The sequence below is a fragment of the Pygocentrus nattereri genome, chromosome 8 (genome assembly GCF_015220715.1).
Source record: "Pygocentrus nattereri isolate fPygNat1 chromosome 8, fPygNat1.pri, whole genome shotgun sequence".
In the NCBI taxonomy this organism is placed as follows: Eukaryota; Metazoa; Chordata; class Actinopteri; order Characiformes; family Serrasalmidae; genus Pygocentrus; species Pygocentrus nattereri.
In genome coordinates this window covers 38,406,700-38,426,552 of record NC_051218.1, presented here as the reverse complement: position 1 = coordinate 38,426,552, position 19,853 = coordinate 38,406,700, and the positions used below count along the sequence as shown (strand labels likewise).

Here is a 19,853-nt window from a genome sequence, read left to right as displayed (position 1 = left end):
ATGTTGTGTTAATCTCAATACAAGAGCATCCAGTGACCCTTAAAAAAGTCCTTGTTATATAATTAAAACCCACTATCACAAATTCTGATCAAAGAACAGTGACATATAACACAAATAATACAATGTAAACCGATCAAACTGCACTGATCGCTCTGCAGTCCTTTTATTTTAACATACAAAGATAATAAATGATTCAGGAGAAGTGTCTGAGAACTGCTGGTGCAGGTACAACACGGATGATCTTTGCTCAAACAACTATAGGGGAAAAACCTGACTGAATAGACACCAGATCTAATAAAATACATTAATTACATTATAGACTGTCTGCAAGTGACCACATCTCATCATTATCTACTGAAGCGTGCATCGACAGGTTCATCCAAAAGGCTGAAAATGTGACAAAAAAACATCACTGAGCGTGAGAGAAAACAACAGCCAAGCGCAACTTAACATGAATAGTAAAAGACAGAGAGCGAGTTTAAAACAGATGCTCCTCACATCAAACCTATTCATCACCATGACGATAAATAGAGGGGTCAAACAGTTCAGGTGTGACGCTGGTGGCGGTTAAAGATGCTCCACCAAAACAACTGAGAAGGAGCCGAAGAAGCTGAAAAACAATCCCTAAAGACCTTAATGGCTCCAAATGAAAAGCTTTGCTGTCATCAGCATCAAATTCTGCATTCAGGCCGATGCAGGCCATCGCCCACCCACCTCAGTCGGAAACAAAGGAGCTCCGTTATCTGGGCCACTTGCGATAATTTAAATCAGCGGCCCCAATCACTCTTACCTGCTGGAGATGCCCAGAAGGTGGGCTATTCTTGCCAGAAAGGACCCACGATGCAGCTTTGGTCAAGTGTCTGTAGAAACCAGCACCCAGCCCCATCCTTTCAGGTCCTGCTCCTGGCCACTTTTAATTTTTTAAGCCCCTTAAGCCCCTTGTACCCAGCACATGTCATTTCTCCTCAGACGACATCTGAACAACTTGTCAAATATTCTGACACAGTGGTGCGAACAGCCAGTCGGAATCTAGAACGGATAGCTGGGCGGAGCTTGAGCAGGTTGGTCTCTAGGGGGCGGGGTCAGGCAAGAAAGAGGGAGGGAAGCAGGTGGCAACCATGAAAGACTGAGAACGAGTCTATCACATGTCATTTAACAACGTCAAAGCAAAGGTAAAGACTAAGTCATTTCAAAGAGGTTCTGACCTTCTGGCACATTCTCGTGCTGCAGGTCAAGCTGAGATTAACTATGCATAAAACTATGCATAATTTTTTCAACAGGACAATCTCACACACAGCACCATGCTCAAATCAAGTTCTGTTCAATTCCAATGAGGCATTCTGTGCTCTTATCTTAGGAATTAGTAAGCACATACACTGGTCAACTGGGAATACAAAACAAAGCATACTAATTAATTCAACGTCTAGCTCCACATAGCACCCTTCTATAACCTCCAAGGATGTGCGTCATTCTGTAGTTAGCGACATGCCCAAATAAGGTCTAAGTAGGGCTGAACAATTTGGGCAAAATATCCAATTACTAATATTTTATACTCTTTCAAATCAACCATTTCAGTATAAAGAGTATTCATATTTAAGCCCAAGGTCTTAGCATTTTATTGTCTATCACTGCTGTTGCACGAAGATCCCAAAGCTATCAAAGCTGACTTGTTTAGCCCTGTGTACATGTCATGGGATCCTCTGAATTATGAGACTGATAAGTAGATGAAACCTTGGCTCCATCAATGTTATAAGCAAGCTAATGTTTTTAGCACTCGCTCCCTTCTACTCTCCTTAACTACTCGCTAACATGCTCCTCCCTTTGTTCCGTATACAGTCCTGAGCAATGCAATTCTCTAAAATGGGCTTAAAAAGACAATGAGTGATTTTTTTTTTGCTGACTGCTAACACATCTTAGCCAAATCAATGAACACCAGTGTTAATAACATGCATATGGAATGTACTTTAATCAGCCAATCACTACTCTAGATTTTGAAACAAGGATGCCTACTGGCTCACAGATCATAGAACTGACTACTGAAGTAATTTACACCATCAATGTATTTTGATAGCCACCCCTAGGAACATAACCATATATTCAAGTTGTAGGGAACTGCCCAAGTCTTCACTACACTTGGCAAAGCCACATCATGTGCTTGCATGTAACAATATTTAGATTTTGCAGCTGTCTGCTTTGGGCAATAGCCTGCTGGCTGACTGAATGCACAGTAATAGAGGGAAGGTTCACACAGTTTAACTAGACAAACGAAAACTATCATGTCACTGTGTTTATTCAATCTGCCTGCTGCCTGCTGAATTCAGACATATTGTAATTTGACCATCATGAATGATGTTAGTTAAGCAGCCTGAGATGTTTTATTTTTTCCTTGAAAACCATTAGGAGCTAATCAGGGAAGACACACACAGGCACTGTAAATCACCTCTCTGAGGAAGGGCGATCTATTTTTCAAGCCGCCACAATGAGTGTGATCCACAGTGCTGTTTGGATGGCTCAGATGAGCGTGAAGGGAGCATTAATATTTCAGAGGGGCTATTCTTGGATCAATGCTTTCAAGCCCCTCTGAAGAACCTGTGTCATGATTTATTCAAATGCAAAAATAGAGGAAAAAAAAAGAAAAAGGGCAGGTTCAATGAGGATATGGGCCATTTCCACAAAGCTGTGTGGGTGGGGGCAAAGCTGGGTAGCTGGCACAGAAGGAGACAGCAGGAAGACTCAGATGTTTGCATGTGTTAAAAAACTAGATTAAAATCTAAAACACAGAGTTTTAATAATCTCTGTGTGTTTCATAGTGCCGCTGTACACGTGTGTACCTGTCATTTGTAATAGCAACAATGTGAGTGCAGCAGAGAGTGAGATGCTGAGGGCAGTAGGGATCGAGGGGAGGAGAGTAACAAGGAGCGAGGGGAGTAGAGAGCATATGAAAAGGTGTAGTGGAGAGAGAGAGGGAGGAGTGCAAGGGCAGAAGTGTGTCAGGCATGGGTGCAGGATTACTTTAAGAAGTGAGGAAGGAGTACATTAGCCAGTGAAGGAAGGAGTGCAGCAGAGGAGCAGTAGAGAGTGATGTGAGAAGAGCAGAAGGGAGCGAAGGGCGGACTGGAGTGCCAAGCAAGAGGAGCAGCATACTAGGGAGTATTAACGGAGTATAGTAGGAAGCGAGCAGAGAAGAGCAGTAGAAGCACCGGGAGAAGAGCAGGAGAGAGCGAGGGGAGGAGTGCAGTAGGAAGTGAGAATGAGAAAGGGAGCGAGCGAGGGGAGGAGTGCCGAAGGGAGGCATACAGGAGTGTATTAGGGAGCGGGATGTAGAGTGTGGTAGGGAGTGAGCAGAGGAGTGCAGTACAGAGTAAAGGGAGGGTTGCAGCAGGATACAAGTGGAAGCAAAGGGAGGAGTGCAGATGGGATTAAAAGGAGGAGTGCAGTAGGAATCAAGCAAACAAGGGTAGTATGGAGCAAAGGGAGGAGTGCAGGAGGAGTGAAGAAAAAGGGCACAGCCTCCTTTCATCAGGACACCACACAGCTGTTAATGAGACTTAAACAGATGGTCATCAGGCCAGGATCACAGAGTGGACACAAAGTGCGCACACACACTGACTGAAAAATGGACGGACACACACACACACACACACACACACACACACACACACACACACACACCATAGGAACACACCACACTTCTGCACACAGCACATGTCTAATCCGTGAGCACATCACAAATGTACTCAGTAAATCAATTAAACAGCGAAGCAAACACTAAACCAAACACAATTAATCAGACTCAGAGGCACACAGGAACATCCACAGATACAGAGATACATGAGGGGGCAGTGCTTGGTTTATAAAGCTGATTGGTTCAATAACACAGCAGAGGTATTGTCGGACATCCTAGGCAAAATATTGCATTATAAATATTGATAAGGCACATTCATTGTATAGCCTCCTTTGAGAAAAAGGAAGCTTTACACAGCACATATGCAGATTCAAACCTGCGCTGCAACCACACAGCAATGCTTGAGGTACAGCAAACTCACTGCTTTTTAAACTACAGGGAGTCCTTTAAAAATCACATTTAGTAGGGCCATCACCAAGCTTACACAAATATGATAATGCCACAGAGCAGGGGTCCTGGTCCTCCTGGTCCTAGAGATCTACCAGTACAAATCCAGCACCCCTGACTCTAATGATCAGATTCCACTGAAGGCCTGGATTATATTGTATTATTTTATAGCCAAGGTTTTCATAAGCAGTGGAAAACGATGTTCTCTTCAGTATTTCAAGTAAGTTTTGAGTTATCATGTACTCCATTCTAAACTACATTCCTCTATGCAGATAGGTTTTGAAGATTTGCTCACGACCTTTTCTAAATATGAAGCATTCTGGACGTTCATTTGTTACTTAATGAATTCATAAGATCATCCACAGCTTTTTAAATTCTGCTGTGTGCAGGTGAGAATGATACCTGGTAGATGTCAGACAGGCTGCTGCTCCCAGAGTCGCTGGTGATGCTACATCCTGAGAGGCTGGAGGAGACGTGCGTCACCTGGGGGTGGATCCCGTCAGCCAGGTGCAGTCTGCTGAAATCCGCTGGGAGCTGAAGAGAAAGAGACAGAGAGAGCGAGGAGTGAATACACAAGCTTATTCACTATTCACTTCTGTTTACTATCATACAGATTTAAGGCCACATTTGTGAAAGTCTAACACCGTCCAAAGCCACCAAGAAATCAACCAGCAATAAGCAAGCAAACATATCAAAATCAATCTGAAATCAAGACCTTTTTTTAAACTCTGGTCAAATTAAGCAAAATCCATTGTATCATTTGAAAGACAAAAATCTTGTTTTTCCCAGCATAGTTACTTTTGCATGTTCCGACTTTTGATTACATCATCATGCACCAGCTGGAAGGGAAAATATTAGCTAATAATGTGTTTCTCCTCTGTTTCCCACCATCCCCAGCTATCACAGAAAGAAAACAAAACATATTTATGATTTCTGACTCACACTGACGTGACTTTTCAACTCAAACCTGTTTTGCTGTTGATTCACACCAAATAACACGCACTGGTTTAGTATCTTATTCAAATGTCCTCGATTAGACACCAGATAAATGAAAGTATGCATAGTCAAACATAGTACCAGTTCTGAGACCTAAATGTTGTCCATTTTTGTAGATAACACTGACAGAAACCACATAATTCAAATATACTCACACTTATGAGCACACACATTAGTTGAATTCTGTACTAACCATGTAGATATTAAAAGGTGTTCCATGTATGGATCATGGAACATAGGCCTAAAAGGTGGGGACAGGCATCAGAATGCAAAAGTCGAATGCAAAAATTTGGGCACCCCAATGATGTTTTGTTGATTTTGTATGTGAAAATAAGTGAACACATCGTCTACAGAGACTATGTACATTTTAATATATGACCAAAAGCTAAAAACCTCACAAAATGACTAACATTGAGCTACTGAACGTTTTATATTCTGAAGTTCAATTTATCACTAATTACTAGCCCAAGTGAAAATGTAGAAATCATGACTAGGGCAGCTTTGGCTCAGTATACATCAGTAGCTCTGGAAAGCAGTCATTTTGTGTTATTTTGCACACTTATGTGTGATTTTCTCACACTGCTGTGCATCACAAGTTCTCTCAGAGATCACAGCAGATGTTTGCTTTCAATATGGTACATGATTTTTTTAGTAGGCCTTGCAGAACCTCTTACTGCAGCCTAATCTACACTGTTCTATTATTAACCCCCTGATAAAATAAGAACAGATGCTTATTGGGAACGACATAAAACCTTTAAACCAATATTGGCATTGGTCAAACACTAATTCATCATTGTCAGTAAATGGTAGTATATACAGTAACAGTAGCTATTTTCAGGCTTACATCTTGTTTATTTTTATACATACACCGATCAGGCATAACATTATAACCACCTCCTTGTTTCTACGCTTAGTGTCCATTTTATCAGTACCACTTACTATATAGGTGCCCTTTGTAGTTCTACAGTTTCAGAGTTTAGTCCAGCTGTTGTATCTCTAAAACTTTGTTACCACCCTTTTACCATGTTCTTCTGTGGTCAGTGAATATTTTTGGATGGTGGACTATTCTCAGTCCAGCAGTGACACTGAGGTGTTTAAAAAGTCCGGCAGCACTGCTGTGTCTGATCCACTCGTACCAGCACAACACACACTAACACACCAACACCACATCAGTGTTACGGCAGTGCTGAGAATGAACCTCCACCCAAATAGTACCTGATCTGTGAGGCCCCACGTTGGTCCTGACCACTGAACAACAGGGTAAAAGGGGGTAACAAAGTATCAGAGAAACAGATGGACTACAGTCTGTAACTTTAGAACTACAAAGTGCACCTATAGAGTAAGTGGAGCTGATTAAATGGAAAATGAGCATAAAAACAAGGAGGTGGTTATACTGATCCTGATCCGTGTATAATACTATACATAATTTGAGGCACGCCTAAATCATCACAGTGTTAATGAACAAAGTACATAAGCTTCCACTGCTTATTAGCTACGTCAGATTGTAGCTCCAGACACAAAACCAAAGAAGCAAACTTGTGACATCATTGTGCAAACTTGTCACCAAACTACTAAACAGTCATCTCCATTATGGTCCAGCTGAGTCTCCAAGCCAACCCGCATTACTAACTGGCTTTTGTAGCATGCACCTGCAGCGGCTTCTCCAAGGCCAGCGCTCAGATCCACTCAGGCAGCGTCCCAACTCAAACACGAGCGGACAGTGTCTTACACAGACGCCTCCTTCACTCCCACCTCACACATAGCTCTGGCTATGAGCACAAAATGCCAACCAGGCCAACAGTCACTTCTCATCTGGGTGTCCCCATCTCACTATGCCAGCCTGAGAGAACAGAGGCTTCTCACTAACTCTGCTGACTCTTAATACAGAGTTTGGTGTTTTTCCTGCTATCTAGAAGTTAGTAGCATGTTCAGTACTGCTCAGGTGATTCAAACTAAAGGCTTGAAATTTCTGTGAAAAAATCAATGTTAATAGCATTTCTTTGTCATCTTGGGGGAAAGTTAAGATTCAGAAACAGTTTCAGTTTAAAACGAGAGCAAGCCTGGTACACAACTGCATAAAAGAAATAATCAAAACTTCATTACTAACCCGAGACATTCAATTACAGAAGAATAACAAGGCGCACGATGGTTCCGTTTCTTTACAGCTCAGTGTGGAAGCAAAGCTCTTCTGTAAGAGGTAGACTGAGTAGAAAAGTGAATATCATCCACAAACCCAAAAACAGTGAACTAAAAATATGCCAAAGTGGTTTGACTTCACATATTCCATACATGAAAGTATACTGTGCAAGTTATGGTGTCACATGAAAGCTGAGCCATTTCACTGCTCTATCTGTGCAGAAAGAAACTAATGGAGTGTATGAGGTAGTTAGCATTTGTGCAAGAAAGAAAAGAAAGCCTTAGAGTTGAAAACAGTCGGCCTATTATTTATCAGTTTATTCAACGTTTATTTTAGCTCAAGTAAAGTTTGTTAAATGAGCCCTTGGAGAGTTGAGGGACCGAGTTGAACACAACTGTCGACTAAATCATTGCTATCTGATGCATTTTCCTCTTCAATCTCTATACAGAAAATGTCAGTCAAAGCTGTTTACAAAGTTGTTGTGAGCAACATAACACTTCAACTACGATACTTCATATTTAAAAATGACAACATTCAACTTTCAAATGTTCAAACTGGGCTTTGTAGTAAAATGCTCCATCTGTTACACATGACTCCTGGTACAACTTCACTGCTTCACTCTACTAGTTAGCAAGCCAAAGACTATGCAGCTAGCAACAACAAAAAGAAAAGCATTACCTCATGGCTTTAAACCAGTCGGAAAAGGAAATTATCGCTGCTGTCAGAAGAAAACCTTGTATCTCCATTTTTGCCGTTTTTCAGTTTTTGACATAATTTGAAAAAGCCTGTAGCTCTTTACATTGTATGTCAATTTCGTGATGAATGGACCAAAAGAAACAGCCCAAAATGACTTGGGGGGGGGGGGGGAGGGACTCTAGTTCCATTGACTTACATTGAAAGTAAAGTATGTTTTTAACTTCTCCTGTAAAGTTACTATTTTGGAGATACGAGGCTTTCTTCCGACAACAGCGTTATACAAATCATTTGTGCATGTTTACACGTCTGTTTTGCCTTACAAAGTTTACATAGCTAGCCAATTAGTTCGCTGAGGCCAACATAGCTGAGCACTGATATGATTTAAAAATCCACTGCTCCCTGGCCCTTCCTACCTTCCTACTGTGTACTGTGAATGGCCACTTGTATAATGTGTGTGACTGGAGCTGAACATTTAAACGGTTCTCTGTTGAAATCCCAACATGAAGGAGTGCAGTTTTAAACATTGTCTTATAAAATTTAAAGATGGGAAATGTAATCTAATGACACAGAGCTGGGAAACTGGATGTCTGTTACTAAATGGAATGTTCAAGTCTCAAGTCTGAAAAATGAGATGTGCTGGTCTTCTTGAAGAAAAGAAGGGCCTGAAGCTTTATTTTCTGTTTGTAAAATTGGTCAGAAAAATCATAATTAGATATTTACCCCACATCATTCAGCCCAAGGTGTGGCATACTTCCAAGCGGTGAGCTGAAGTTGGTGAGGATTAAGCGAGTCCCTACATTCATCTTCATAAGGTAATAACAGGAATGTACTAGTTGTTCATTTTTACAGTCGATTTTTTTTTGGACAAAATGGCCATTAGATGATTTTATATTAGCCTGTATTAAACCTCATTGTTTAATAAGCTTTGAGCCTCTTTTAAGCTCAGACTGTGTGGGCCAACTGACACAGTAGCACATTTTTAGTATCTTTGATTAGATAACGGTATAACAATATTTGCTCTTTAATAGGCCACATTGACATGGTGAAATGAAAAGTCAGTTGTCTATTTAAATAACATGAACCAAATAAAGCGCTACATTAAAAGAAAAAGGCAACTGCCTGTTTAGCACTATTAGTCACACATTATTATTCTATGATATTTTCATAGAGCATTAGCAGAAGCATTCAAATACAGCATGGCGTGCCCTTACGTGAGTCACAGTATTTACATCACTGAAATGCCAAGCAGACAAACAACAAGCAGACAAAATAAAAACAAACTAGCCAACTGCAAATTTGGAGCAAAAATCTGTTGACCCGATCTTGGCTGATTCAGATTTGAGCATCCCTAGTTAAGAATCTACCGCTTATCACTTATTTACGTTAAATCATTGTAAATTATCAGTATAACTTGTTTTTTGGGGAGGTAACCATAAGATAATGGTTTTGTTATTGAAAAATATCGTGATGTAAATGTGAGGTCTTATCGTCCACCTTTCACAGAGACTCTGTACAGTCAAGGAAACAGCAGAAGACAGCAGTGCATGTGGAGGCTACAGCGGCTGAACATGAAGAAGGGCTTTGATGACAGAGCTCAGATAAAAGCCTCTGAACCAATTTCAGCTAATCTTGGGAAGCGCGCACACACGTGCACACACACAGAGCCCTACACACACACAAGCTTTCCTCAGACATCCTCAGACATGCTGGGATCGTATGTGTGTATGTAAAGCGAAACTATTTTTTCCCTCTGAGGCTATTGGACGTCTTCAGTCAGCTTCAGTGACCTAATTTCCAGCCCCGTAATCGTATATGCGCCGGAAATGCAGTGGATTCACTCCTGGGAGATGGCAGAGAAACAGACAGAACACAAGCTCCAAGCCTCAGTAAATACAGATAGACAAAAAAAAAAAAAAAAAAATCTCTTTAAGCATCGAACTGCTACCTGAAGCACAACCATCAGGGAAAGTCAAGAAAAAAAACCCTAAAAGCTAAAGTCTCCCATCTGGTGTGTGAGCTCAATGGGGTTCACACATTTATGGCAGTCTCCGCTCTCACCGCAGCACGAATGTTTGCTTGCGCTCACATATTCATTTTTTGACTTCAGGCCTATTCATGTCTATTTATCAGGGCTAAACTGGGAGAGGGAGGGGAAGTTGATGAGCTTGGAACGCGACTGACAGTAAAAGTAAGACTGACTAAAACACCCCTGCGCTGGCTGACTGGCTGTTCTTTAAAAAAACAATAGAAGCTTTTGGGATGCACTGATATGGAAACGTATGGAGAGTGTGTGTGTGTGTGTGTGTGTGTGAACACTGCTCATTCTAGATCTGAACGAATGAAATATTCTCATTGAATACTTTGTTCTGTACAAAGTTGAATGTGCTGACAACAAAATCACACAAAAATCATCAATGGAAATCAAATTTATTAACCAATGGAGGCCTGGATTTGGAGTCACACACAAAATTAAAGTGGAAAAACACACGACAGGCTGATCCAACTTTGATGTAATGTCCTTAAAACAAGTCAAAATGAGGCTCAGTATTGTGTGTGGCCTCCACGTGCCTGTATGACTTCCGTACAACGCCTGGGCATGCTCCTGATGAGGTGGCGGATGGTCTCCTGAGGGATCTCCTCCCAGACCTGGACTAAAGCATCCGCCAACTCCTGGTGGATGGAGCGAGACATGATGTCCCAGATGTGCTCAATCGGATTCAGGTCTGGGGAACGGGCGGGCCAGTCCATAGCTTCAATGCCTTCATCTTGCAGGAACTGCTGACACACTACAGCCACATTAGGTATAGCATTGTCCTGCATTAGGAGGAACCCAGGGCCAACCGCACCAGCATATGGTCTCACAAGGGGTCTGAGGATCTCATCTCGGTACCTAATGGCAGTCAGGCTACCTCTGGCGAGCACATGGAGGGCTGTGCGGCCCTCCAAAGAAATGCCACCCCACACCATTACTGACCCACTGCCAAACCAGTCATGCTGAAGGATGTTCAAGCAGCAGATCGCTCTCCACTGCGTCTCCAGACTCTGTCACGTCTGTCACATGTGCTCAGTGTGAACCTGCTTTCATCTGTGAAGATCACAGGGCGCCAGTGGCGAATTTGCCAATCCTGGTGTTCTCTGGCAAATGCCAAGCGTCCTGCACGGTGTTGGGCTGTGAGCACAACCCCCATCTGTGGATGTCGGGCCCTCATACCATCCTCATGGAGTCAGTTTCTAACCGTTTGTGCAGGCACATGCACATTTGTGGCCTGCTGGAGGTCATTTTGCAGGGCTCTGGCAGTGCTCCTCCTGCTACTCCTTGCACAAACCCTGCTGCTGGGTTGTTGCCCTCCTACGGCCTCCTCCATGTCTCCTGGTAGCACCTCCAGCCTCTGGACACTATGCTGACAGACACAGCAAACCTTCTTGCCACAGCTCGCATTGATGTGCCATCCTGGATGAGCTGCACTACCTGAGCCACTTGTGTGGGTTGTAGAGTCCGTCTCATGCTACCACGAGTGTGAAAGCACCACCAACATTCAAAAGTGACCAAAACATCAGCCAGAAAGCAGAAAGGTACTGAGTTCCATTTGCACAACAGCAGTGAAATTGACTGTCAATCAGTATTGCTTCCTAAGTGGACAGTTTGATTTCACAGAAGTTTGATTTACTTGCAGTTATATTGTGTTGTTTAAGTGTTCCCTTTATTTTTTTGAGCAGTGTTTATTTGGGTGGTGGATCATTCTCAGCACTGCCGTAAGACTGATGTGGTGGTGGTGTGTTAGTGTGTGTTGTGCCAGATCAGACATAGCAGTGCTGCTGGAGTTTTTACACAGTGTGTCCACTCACTGTCCACTCCTACCTTGTCAGTCCACCTTGTAGATGTAAAGTCAGTGACGATAGCTCATCTGCTGATGCACAGTTTGTGTTGGTCATCCTCTAGTCCTTCAGTGGTCACAGGATGCTGTTGGCTGGATATTTTTGGTTGGTGGACTATTCTCAATCAAGCAGTGACACTGAGGTGTTTAAAAACTCCAGCAGCACTGCTGTGTCTGATCCATATATACACACACACACACACACACACACACACACACACACACACACGCATCCCAAAGAATAAGCTAAAAATGTTCAAATCAAAAGTAAAATTTTTGAAATTCACTAAAAGTCTAATTTACTCCCCTTGCTTCAAATGTACTCAATCAACCAAGACATGTTTGCTGTCTGAAGATTAAAAAGTGCCCAAATCATCATGCAGCTCAAATATGCTCACTTATGTGGCTTTTAATACTGTAGGAGACTGCTTTCTATAAAAATGAACAAAAGTATGAACAAAATATATGCTTTTAGATGAAGCTAGTAATACTACCACTTAACTCGACTTGACTTCACTTAAAGATTTGAATCATTATTTTTGATCATCTACACCTGTGTTAGGCGGGAATATTTAGTTGTGAGGAAATTTCACGACTGGACTTGTTGCACAGGTGGCATCCTATCACGGTACCACGCTGGAATTCACTCCTGAGAGCGACCCATTCTTTCACTAATGTTTGTAGAAGCAGTCTGCAGGCCTAGGGGCTTGGTTTTATACACCTGTAGCCATGGAAGTGATTGGAACACCTGAATTCAATGATTTGGATGGGTGAGTGAATACTTCTGGCAATGCAGTGTATATAAACCTATAAAACTATTTATTTCTGTTTTTGAAATAATAAGATTTCCATCACCAGCAACTCAGTTTTGACTATTATTTTTTTAACACAAATAGCCTGGTAAATGTCAGGAAGGAACAAAGGTATGAAAAAATAGATACTGCCCAAGCCCAGTGCAGACTACGCGTCACGTCATAAACACAGTGAATCTTGGATGTTAGCATGGTTGCTAAGCACTCCTTCTTTCTCTCCAGTTCCTCAAGGCCACTAGCTGTGACTGTTGCCCTGATGCAGTCTGGCTCTGGATCTCTCTCTGGCTATAGAGTTGTCAGCAGAATTCCCCTAGTCCCTCATCTTCACTCTCTGCTCCAAAAACAGAGCCACTTAGGCTTCTGCCGCCATGAGTTCAGTTCTGTGTGTGTGCACAGGCTTCTGGATTGCTGCTGACATGCAAAAGACAGCTGACAGTTGCTACTCCACAGAAAAGAAAAAGAAAAAGAAAAACCCTGACAGCTTTTCCAGAAGGTGTCTCTTTGTGTGAGGATGAGCCTGATTTGCATGTGGTGTTCACAGCTCATTCCTGCAGGAATTTCATTTACACCAAAAATCGGTTTTAGCAGCATTTTAATTACGCTATTTCACAGCTGCCTCCCCGAATGGAAAAGTGAGGAAAATGTCTAAAAGAAGCAGCGCTTTTCTAAGCATTACTTCTTTGCATTACGCCAAAAGTTCTTCAAATCAGTCTGAAGTAAGACAGGGAAACATCATCAGACGGACTGCCCACAAAGAGTGAAGACATTTCACAAAATTAAGATTCACAATGAATAGCTTCAACTTGAAAATCACTATCTCCTACCAGAATCCTCTTGCACCTATTCGTCACCCTCTCATCAGTCTGCATCAACCTAGTCTGGAGGGCAAACTCCTGACAGAGCTATACCAAACCCCCTGCAGAACACGCACTCGTCTTCAGAGTGAAGTGACCCACTAAGAAACACATTACAGTTGCCGTGTGATGACACTGTATAAAAGCACCAATCAAACTGCATTCAGTGAAAGCACTGGGGCATGATGTGCCCTGAGGCAATGAACCTCCCTCAGTAGAACCTCAACACCTCTCAAATGAGCCATTTGTCGTCTACAGCAGGGGTCCTTAGACTTTTCAACCCTCAAGGCCTGCCTATTTATCACTAGAAAGCATAAAGGACCAAAGGAAAATATTTGCTTATAAAATTCATTTTTACAGCAGCAACAATGCGACATTTGTCAATGAACATAAAATGTCAACAGACTAGTTTAATATAAGCTTGCTTTATACCAGACATCAGGCAGAATAGTGGCCAATTAAGCAGGATGCTTCTGTGCTTTTGTTTCCTGTGTTTTCTGTTGCAGAGCTCATATTAATACTGTTTACCTTTTGAAAACAATTTAAATTCATTCTTATTATTAAGTCGATAATTTAAAAAAAAAGCTGACTTCTAATGTGGATCTGCAACATAGGATTCTAACAAGCATTGACGAAGTGTCTAAAATGCAAATATGTACGGTAAGTACTCAGGATCACTAATGCTAATGCTAATAATGCTAATAAGGACAAACGCTTCTCTCCAGGGCCAGACCATTGACACTTAGAGATTAGATGCAAAGCACACAGAATGCTTCAGTTGGCCTCTTACACAGAGAGAGCAAGAAATAGCACAACACAAGATCAGTGCCGGACTGTGGAGAAAATAAAGAAGAACAAACACTGCAAGAGTGATTTTGTTTATTAATTATTATTGTTTATTAATTACTAAGAGGAGCCTGATAACTACTCAAACTCTTGACTTTGTATATGCCTTAACTGCAGTGAGTGTTGAGCCTCGGCCGCAGTCGATATGTGGGTGTCAATAGCAATATCCTGGCCACCTCCCCAAACCACCCAGGGGCCTCCCCGCTGTCCTTTAGGTGCCCTTTTCATGCTTGTGCGTGACACAATCACACCAAAAAAAAGACTTCATTCTCTCGTAACACAATTTAGGTCAGCCATTCAGTCAATTAACCCAAAGGGCTTTTAGACACAACACTGGTCACTAGAAGTGCAGTACTATAATGAGCCATAAGGGACACACAAGAGCGCCATTCAAAGAGCAAAGAACTGGAGAAAACATGACAGGCAACTAGGACAGTCACTAATTTACACTAGTAAATCTGTAATCTTGTATGATTAACTGATTAATCAGACTAAAGCTTAACTGGGCCCAGTTTCCCAAAAGCGTTAAGCGTTAAGATCATCTTAAGTATTAACATCATCTTAATGGACAAAAAGAAAGCTCACTGTGAGAACCATTTAAGAACTATTTTTGTGTTCAAATGCTTTTGAGAAACCTGGTCCTGTACAATCACAAACCATGTTGAGTGTTTTCTCTTGATGACAGGTAGGGGTGGTCCTTCACTTTACAGTGCATACCCCACAGTACGCAACTGATACCCACTGCTGCGAGTAGCACACAGACTAGCCAGTAAGACTGCAACTCTGTGGTATCGTGGACTTCATTATCATCCACATATCGTCTTAACGTAAGTTCTAAAAGGATTTATTCCAAGCATATGAGATTGTATTCTAAGCATATTTGGGGCATTTCTACTGCTCCATGTATTATGAAATCTTCACACAATTTAAGGGCTGCTGCTCCGCTCAAATGAATTCACACATGAAAGTACTTCCTCCTGCAACACACAAGTAAAATGACTTGATTCTAATTCATTTCTGAGCAAGAGTGCACATCAGGGAGTGAACCAGTGACCGATGTAGAGAAACAAATAATATTATTTAATCATATTATAAATATAATTATAAAATATATAAGTAAAACATAATAACAAAACAAATAGAGGTACTAATAAAGAAACAAACAAGAACAACTTATATAAATAGGCAAATACTACGTATTACTGGTTTTATCAGGTATCTTTGGGCAAGAGAAATTCTGGTGCATCTCTAAAGAAGGCCCAAATTTTGACAGACAAAAGTCAGACAAACAATAATTTTAATGTGAATGAAAATGAGATGGTGATTAAAGTCACCATTTGTGTCCTTTTCGAGTGATGCTGGGCTACTACATAGAAATATCTATTGATTTCACTGAATTTTTAACTCCTTTGGAAAAACCTTGCATCTCCATTTTTGTTATTTTCAGTGTTTGACATCATTTGAAAATGCCTGTTGCCCTTTACATTGTGTGTAAATTTCATGATGGATGGACCAAAAGAAATGGGCGAAAATTACTTGGAGAAAACTTCATGGGACACTACAGGAAAGAAACTTGGACATAACTTACAGTAGTCAGTGTACAGCTTGTATAGCAGCACAGATTTACTGTCCTCTGAAAAGAACTCTACACACAGCCATTATGTTTAAATAGTGGGCAACACAAGTGAGTCCACCTCACAGGCAACATGTCCAAATTGTGCCCAATTGTGTCATTGTCCCTCCTTGGTGTCATGTGTCTCGTTACAAGGTTCCAGGTGTGAATGGGAAGCAGGGCTGTTAAATTTGGTGTTTTAGGTACAATTCGCTCATACTGGCCACTGGATATGCCACATGGCTCCTCATAGCAAAGAACTCTGAGGATGTGAGAAATAGAATTGTTGCTCTCCCCAAAGATGGCCTAGGTTATAAGAAGATTGCCAACACGCTGAAACTGAGCTATAGCACGGTGGCCAAGGTCATACAAGGTTTTCCAGGACAGGTTCCACTCGGAACATGCCTAGCCAGGGTCGACCAAAGACGTTCAGTCCATGTGTTCAGTGTCATATCCAGAGGTTGGCTTCAAAAAATAGATGCATCAGTTGCCAGCATTGCTGCAGAGGTTGAAGAAGAGGGATATCAGCCTGTCAGTGCTCAGATCATACACTGCATACATAATGCACCAACTCGGTCTGTATGGCCGTCGCCCCGGAAGGAAGCCTCTTCTGAAGCTGACACACAAGAAAACCTGCAAACAGTTTGCTGAAGATAAGCAGTCCAACAGCATGAATTACTGGAACCATGTCCTGGTCTGACTGGACCAAGATTAACTTGTTTGGTTCAGATGGTGTCCAGCATGTGTGGTGGTGCCCTGGTGAGGAGTACCAAGACAACTGTCTCTTGCCTACGGTCAAGCATGGTGGTGGTAGCATCATGGTCTCAAGCTGCATGAGTGCTGCTGGCAATGGGGAGCTGTGGTTCATTGAGGGAAACATTAATTCCAACATGTACTATGACATTCTGAAGCAGAGCATGATCCCCTCCCTTCGGAAACTGTGCCACAGTACCAACACAATAACAACCCCAAACACATGTCCAAGATGACAACTGTCTTGCTGAAGTGATGGACTGGCCAAGTATGAATAATGATATATATTACCATGGACATGAGTGTGTAGATTTAAAAGTAAAAAAAAAAAAAAAAAAAAAGTCAATTTTGACTTCAGGCTGATTTTAAAACATGCATTTTCATCATGCAAACTGCCAACTGCAGATTCGTTGAGAAGGTCCATTTTAATCAATTACTTTTTAAAAACTGAGGTTAAGGTCAATTGAGGTCAGACCCAGAAACATGATGGATGATGAACAATACAGGATCACAGATTATGTGAATCCTTCCTGTTTTGCTAACGGTTAAACACGCATGGCTTATAAGCTGCTTGACTTTCCCAAAATTCCACTGCAGTCCTAATGACCTACATTACTGGACAACAGCCGTGCTAGAGAGTGACCCAAAACACACTGTGCATCCGAGTTTTAGAGCACATGTGGCATTGTGTGGGTCTGTGCATGGGTGTGAACTGTAAGTGGAGAGTCATTACAGGAAAAAGGCTGACATTAGAGGACCAGAGGCTGCAGACCTATCCCATAAGCCTCAGCGGCGCTCCGAGGGCCTCTCGCTTTCCTGAGCCGAGAGGATCAAGAGATTAAGGCGCCTCAGTGGGGAGTCAGATTAAACAGGGCAGATATTCTGTCTCACAGACAAACACACAAGCATACATACAAACAATTTCAATAATAAACACAGCAAGGAGAATTATCTCGAAGTCAGCAACAATACCATCATATACCATCATAATGAACACTACAAACATGCAGTGCTGTAGATCAAAAAGTGTCAAGTGCTTTATGGTAATGCACAACCACCTTATCATTTTTATTCTGGCCAACCTGTGTTGCAATTCTATGCAGTGCACAACATGAGGCAGGTAAGCACATAAGCACTTAGTTATACCTAAATAATGTTGCTACACCTCATACATCACAGCATAATTATTAGGGAAATACTGAAATTTCGACCACCAAAGAGAATAAAAACTAGACTCATATAAAATGTAGTATAAAATATAAAATAAAAGCCAAAAAAATAAAGAAAGAAATGAGGGAAAAAAACAAGGCAAGATTATAAGCCTCCAACAAATGTCAAAATCTAAGATTTTAAAATGTTTTTTGTTCCCGGTGCATTTCCCAAAGCTAATAGTTTCCTGAATAACAATTTCTTGTAGGAATTTTACACTCCACCATAAACTTTGTGGCAGACTGCCCCATCATTTAAGGTGTAATGGAAGATCTAAACAAGAAGCTGGTATTAAATTAAGCTAAGGTCTGCCTTCTTTGCGTTCTAGAGCAGTTCTTCACAGAATGTAAAAATTTGTCACTTAAACAGGCAAATATATAATAATATCAATAACATTCACTTTTCATTAAGCCAAAATGCATTTTAAGAAGTCATATTGCAACTTCGGCTAATAAAAATAACTGGTTCTAGTGGGTTTGTGTGTTCATTCAGCCCACACACTGTGCGCTTTGGGTATTAAAAGGAAAAAAATGGAAGATTTTAACAGTAATTTTAGCCAACGTGGCTATAAAGAAAGAGGATTCAGAATCAGCCATAAAAATCATGATCAGTGCACCTCATGGACTCTAATGGGAACAAAAATAAACATGTAAAACAATCATCCATGACTGTTCCAGAATAGAAATACTGAAATCCTTGTCACACAGCTGCACATGAACATAAGCTCACTATGCCCAATGCTAAGAGTGAGCTAGAGGGGTATTAAGCCCCCCAGCATTGGGCTGTGGAGCAGTGGAACTGCGATCTATGGAGTGATGGAGCTTCATCTAATACCTTTGAGATGATTTGGAGTGATCCAGAACTGATCATCCAACATCAGTACCTGACCTCGCTAATGCTTCTGTGGCTGAATGCAACTAAACTCTCACAGCAATGTGTCAGTATCAATATTAAAGCCTTCCGAGAAGAGTGGAGGCTGTTACTGCAACAAATGGGGGACAAACTCCCTCTTAATACCGTCATTTCAGCAGAAACGCTGGATGAGTAGCACATGCAGTGCATGTAGATTGGCAGAATGAAAGTCCTTAAACTGAGATCAATTCCTGATAATGTCCGTCCATCTACTCAAATACATCAGTTTCCCAAGTTTTTTGCGATTTTCATTCATTGTCGTTAACATCATTCAGGGTAATCAAGCTAATGAGGGAAAGAGCAACAAGGAAAACTCCCAACATCCATCAAGAGGAATCACAGTTCAATAGATGAATCCATTCTCTGGCCAACATATAGCAAAACAATACCACCCTCACCAGAGTTCATTCGTTAGACAGACACATTTGGAATAAACAATGAATGAATCAATTCATCATCAAATCAATGAAGCAGTGACTAATGTTAAATGCCTATTAGCCTATCAAAGTTATCTAAAAGAAAGTTATCTGAATCTGTCTTGGCCATTTAGGACATGTTAAAATGAAAAGTCAACAAAGAAGATAAGACGACAAAACCACTCCAGAAATAACGACAATCGCAGCGAAGAGGCTCAACATGACCACAGGGTTTGGTACAGAACTTTGCAATACACACTGACAGGGAACCAGGAAACTATCAGGCATCACTGACTTCTTCTTTTTCTTCTTTCGGCTGCTCCCTTTAGGGGTCGCCACAGCGGATCATCTGCCTCCATCTTGCCCTATCAACTGCCTCCTCTACTTTTACACCAACCATCTCCATGTCCACCTTCACTACATCCATAAACCTTCTCTGATGTCTACCTCTTCTCCTTCTACCCGGCAGCTCCATCTCCAACATTCTTTGACCAATATATCCACTATTCCTCCTCAACACATGTCCAAACCATCTCAACCTGGCCTCTCTGGCTTTATCTCCAAACTGCTCCACCTTCACTGTCCCTCTGATCTGCTCATTTCTAATCTTGTCCATCCTTGTCACTCCCAACGAAAATCTCAGCATCTTCATCTCCGCCACCT

At 41.6% G+C, this 19,853-nt stretch overlaps 1 protein-coding gene across 7 annotated transcripts in view; it reads right to left on the bottom strand.

The window, feature by feature from the left end:
• rapgef2 (Rap guanine nucleotide exchange factor (GEF) 2) overlaps window positions 1–19,853 on the bottom strand; it is a 154,883-nt gene that overhangs the window by 30,261 nt on the left and 104,769 nt on the right. For all 7 annotated transcript variants that reach the window (XM_017692038.2, XM_017692041.2, XM_037540379.1 and 4 more), the window contains one exon: window positions 4,475–4,606. In XM_017692038.2, the coding sequence (XP_017547527.1) occupies window positions 4,475–4,606 (132 nt within the window). The remainder of the gene's footprint in view (window positions 1–4,474; window positions 4,607–19,853) is intronic.